This window comes from Amphimedon queenslandica, unplaced genomic scaffold, assembly GCF_000090795.2.
Source record: "Amphimedon queenslandica unplaced genomic scaffold, v1.1 AMPQUscaffold_10313_Cont17189, whole genome shotgun sequence".
In the NCBI taxonomy this organism is placed as follows: Eukaryota; Metazoa; Porifera; class Demospongiae; order Haplosclerida; family Niphatidae; genus Amphimedon; species Amphimedon queenslandica.
The window spans coordinates 1939-6371 of record NW_003549416.1 but is presented as its reverse complement, the minus strand read 5'-3'; the positions used below and the strand labels follow the sequence as shown (position 1 = coordinate 6371).

Here is a 4433-nt window from a genome sequence, read left to right as displayed (position 1 = left end):
ACATGTAATCCATCACACTACATGTACATGTACATGTACATGTACATGTACATGTACAATATACATTTGTACAAGTATCTTTCTCTCCTAACCTAATATTTCCGAGACTATTGGCTACCTTACGAGGCAGACAGACTACATTGTCCCTACATACCGGAACTATCTCAACCGAGAAGGTGAATTTGTAATTATAAGTATTGCTATGAACATCGTGAGATATTAATTCCTGCGACGTCTTGTACCTACATGTACATGTACATGTATATAAAAAAGTCGTAAAATTTTTGCTTGTTGTTACTTTGATGGGACCACGCTCATTATGAATTCCACCATTTTCCTAGCGTCTTGTTTTTGAGCGTAATAGAAGTCAAGGCCTCCTTTTATTTCTTTTATTCGGAGGACGTTTGAGTGAATGTTGTGCTTAAGGATCAACTGCTCGAGGTAAAGAAACGTCTTCTTATGTGTCGTCTAAAAAATTACGATAAATTAACAAGTACAATGTAATAACGATAAGAGACTCGTGTTTTTTTTTACCTTTTGTCTAACTTGAACGACGGCTTTCCAGTAATCTTTAGCTTCTCTTCTCTGACAGTCCTCACACATTTGATGATGAACAATGAACTCAACGACAAAAACCTGCTGTAATAGAGTCCCTGCTAGCACCTACAGACATAGGGCCAAACCCACCGATTAATAATTATAGTATTTGATCTTATAAAAATGTGATTAGAAATTTAGAATATGCTCAAAAAACCCATTAGTTCCATTGTCACAAAATCCGTGACAAGCAAAAAACCCATTAGTTCCATTGTCACGAAATCCGTGACAAGCAAAAAACCCATTAGTTCCATTGTCACGAAATCCATGACAAGCAAAAACCCATTAGTTCCATTGTCACATCTTAAAACACTGGTCAAGACTACAAAAAACCCTCTTTTTCAAACGCTCATAACTTGCAATACTTCAAGTATGATCAAACTTTTGTATGTACAATGTATATTATACATGTACATTAACTACTCATCCACTCACTTCCTTCTGTATGGTTAGTTTTATCTTGAGTCTCTTCGAGTGAGGCTCTGTCCATATGAATCCTGCATCTACCAGGTGTACCTTACCAAGACCCTTCAGTTTCTTGAGACAGAGAGCGAGCAACTCACGGGACTCTAGACTACAAGAAACCCAACCAGATGGAGGCTGCAAATACCTGCAATAATAATAATGATAAAAATAATTATTATAATATCTATTATTTGTAATCTCAGTTCACCTTTCACAACTCCTACAGAAGTATACAGTAGATTGCTTTGGTATTCCTTCAGTGATATCGACCTAAAGAGCGGGCAATGAGAGACTATAAAGTGGTTTGTACCCGACCTGGGTCCTTAGGCAAGCCACGCACATATTGGCTGGATTTGGCTCAATCATTGTACCACACTGACAGCAAAGGCTAGGGAAAGAGACTATAGATTGATAGGATAGAGCGGTAGGCCTTACATTCGCTGCATACTGTCCTCTTCTCTACTCAAAGGAGGAGAAATGTACTCCATTGTGAATGTACCACGAGTATAAGTGTAATTATGGGCGGGGCTTCTTAAAAATCTAATTTTGATCATAGATATTAGAGTAACTCTAATATCTATGTTTTGATTAGCAGGATGTCCTTATATTGCACAATGCATAGTTGCATACATATACCGGTACATGTATTGGATAAAATGTATAGCTAAATGCACACATGAATTAATGCAGGTAATTTGTGGTGCAAGAATAAATTACTAAAAGTCTATTGTGGGTTGATAGGGTTGTCCTGTTAATCATATTCATCATTCCATGAAAATACAAATACAATATCAGAAATACATGTATAGACACTATAAAAAAGGACAATAGTAGGTTCCACTGTACAGGAATCAGTATAATATTACAAGTCCAAATAGAGTATTTAGTATTATAAATGCATTCACCCTTTGATCAAGGTGGCTGCAAACTCTAAGCTAGGTTAATGATGTAAGTGTGCCTTTGATCTTTTTCTGAAAATAGGACTGACAGGATCTTAATTGAAGAATAATATGGAATACTAACTGGCTAAGAAAATATTAATGTAAAAGTTTGATACTTGTACAGTACCTCTATCTAGTTGGCATAAATTAATTTAATTTCATCCAGTACTAATAATGTATTAATAAATAGCATTGTTCACTTCAAAAAAAAAACAACTTCAATAAATCAAATTTAATCAATATGTAGTTCATTACTGTCAATACATAGCTCCTAGTGAGGGGCCTAGAGGCAGGAATTAAGACTAATCAATACAGCAATATTCTGTTGTTGCTATAACTATCATTAACATACATTACTCCATTATTATCAAACGTTATTCCTCTTGGGTTACTAAACTGGTCAATATTATTACCTCGACCTCCAAAGCAACGAATGAAAATCACCTCCAAAAGTGAATATTGAGATACGATGATTCCCCTCCTCTGTTATATAAAGGAGACTGCCAGTACCAACAGCAATACCATAAGGGCTCTGCAACTGACCAGGAGCAGATCCTTGAGTGCCAAAAGTGGACAGATATTTCCCAAGATAAGTGAACTTTTGAATACGATGATTATAATTATCAGTGACGTACAGAAACTCCTCACCATCAATGACTGCAATTGCAACACCACTGGCATCACTAAACTTTCCATTATAACCAATAAAGGAACGAATGAATCTTAGATCAGAAGACAAAATGTGAACACTATCCTCATCAGCAATGTATATGTAGCCAGTTATAGATGAAACGACAGCACAACTAGGATCTCTGATGAAGTTAATAGAATTGGTCATCTTCCTAACTAATTCTCCTTTTAATGTCAAAATTTCAACAAATCGTTTTGCTATGACAATGATATCATTTTTGGATGACACACAAACAAATTGATCTACATCGTAAGATTTTATGACAGAAGCTGTTTCTGGTATAATATTATCCTGCGAATTAAAACACTTAATAAAATACGAGTGATTTTTATCAATACACTGGTGTTCAGTAAAAATAATAAGACCATCATTACTAACAGCAACACTAGATACTGACTTGAAACCATATATAGCACGAGCAGGAGCTATGGTATCAAAGTGAGGATTGAATGGAACCATCAGTGATGCAGACTCAAGCTGTACATCATAAATATGAACTGATAAACTATGAGCACCACTAGCCAATGGACAGCAATCAACTTTATATATTCCAGGGGCACTAGTGGTTGTAATCTTATACTTATCTTTATGTTGCTCCTTTTCTCTGATCATTGGAATTAACCGACACTTGATTGAAGAGACTGGAATGACGACAGAAGCAGGTAATTGAATCAACAAAGAGAATGAGAGCAACATTGTATCAGTACAAGTAACTTTATTTACTTTCACGACACACTCCTGCAGGGCAGTACAAGAGATAGCAGCTCCATAATAGTTTGTCAAAACAGCATTTGAATCTTGCCTAAGTAGAAGACGATTTAGTTCCATTAGTAGAAGTTCTACTTCATTATCATTATGAACACTTTCAATGGATTTTCCTTCTCCAGTCAAAAGGTGCAGCAACTTATCAATATTCCCCCACTGCTCACAATCCCCATGACCTTCTCCACTTTGCTTGGCCTCACTTTCTTTCTTTGAGCTATCAGTCAGTGCATCTTTTACTTCTCTAAACTGTTCAACAACTGATAGTAAATTCTGTACCAAAATGACATCAACTATCTTATGGTTAGAGAACCTACTCCACCTGTTATGTACTTTAATACAGCTAGTGCAAAGTGATTCATGACACATTTTACAGTAACCGACAGCATTGCTCTTGTCACAGTTATCACATTTGATCTCCTTCTTCATTTGACTGTGTATCTCTTTACACTTGACAAGGTAGAAAGCAGTAGGAAGGCCAGCTACTCCTCCATCAGGTACTTGTGTACGACAACGACAAGTAGGACAAAGAAATGAATGGGCATTCTCTAATTTCTCTAGACAAGTCTGACAGAAAGAATGATGACAGGATAACGTCTTAGGGTTGGCAAAGAATTCAAGACAGACGGAACAAGTGAGGAGCTCCTCTAGTATAGAGACTGAAGAGGTTGATTTGACAGCCATTTAAAAATGTGGTAAGAAATAAGGGTGAGGGAAGCCCTTACAATTCATGGTTTACAATCATAGCAACAATAAACAACTTTTGAAAATGTCTAATGGAAGAGACAGTAATTGTCTCTTTCCCTAGTACAGTTACAGAGTAGGCTGCTATGTATTGTATAAATAACTCAAGTATCATAAAGCATGATATACGTGTATGTGCCCGATACATGTATAAATTATATGTTTTACTATGGACAGAATGACTAAAAACAATGAAGCAGTTTTAAATTAAGAATAATAATAACTATTAATAG

At 35.9% G+C, this 4433-nt stretch overlaps 2 protein-coding genes across 2 annotated transcripts; both read right to left on the bottom strand.

Moving 5' to 3' along the window:
- Nucleotides 1-64: 64 nt before the first annotated feature.
- LOC100633194 (60S ribosomal export protein NMD3-like) lies at nucleotides 65-1606 on the bottom strand (the record flags this gene model as incomplete). Its single annotated transcript, XM_020006151.1, has 7 exons — nucleotides 1498-1606; nucleotides 1378-1450; nucleotides 1271-1332; nucleotides 1033-1207; nucleotides 535-663; nucleotides 299-468; nucleotides 65-242 (listed from the first exon to the last, which is right to left on the bottom strand). Coding segments are annotated over exons 1-7 (840 nt in total), but the record flags the coding sequence as incomplete, so codon positions are not given.
- Nucleotides 1607-2412: 806 nt separating this feature from the next.
- On the bottom strand, nucleotides 2413-4140 carry LOC105315420 (tripartite motif-containing protein 2-like). Its single transcript, XM_011410071.1, has one exon. It carries the CDS (start codon nucleotides 4138-4140, stop codon nucleotides 2413-2415), a length of 1728 nt encoding a protein of 575 aa, XP_011408373.1.
- Nucleotides 4141-4433: the final 293 nt, after the last annotated feature.

Bases quoted from the DNA above. Each gene is read 5' to 3' on its own strand.
- LOC105315420 (XM_011410071.1), bottom strand. From the start codon at position 4,140: ATGGCTGTCAAATCAACCTCTTCAGTCTCTATACTAGAGGAGCTCCTC.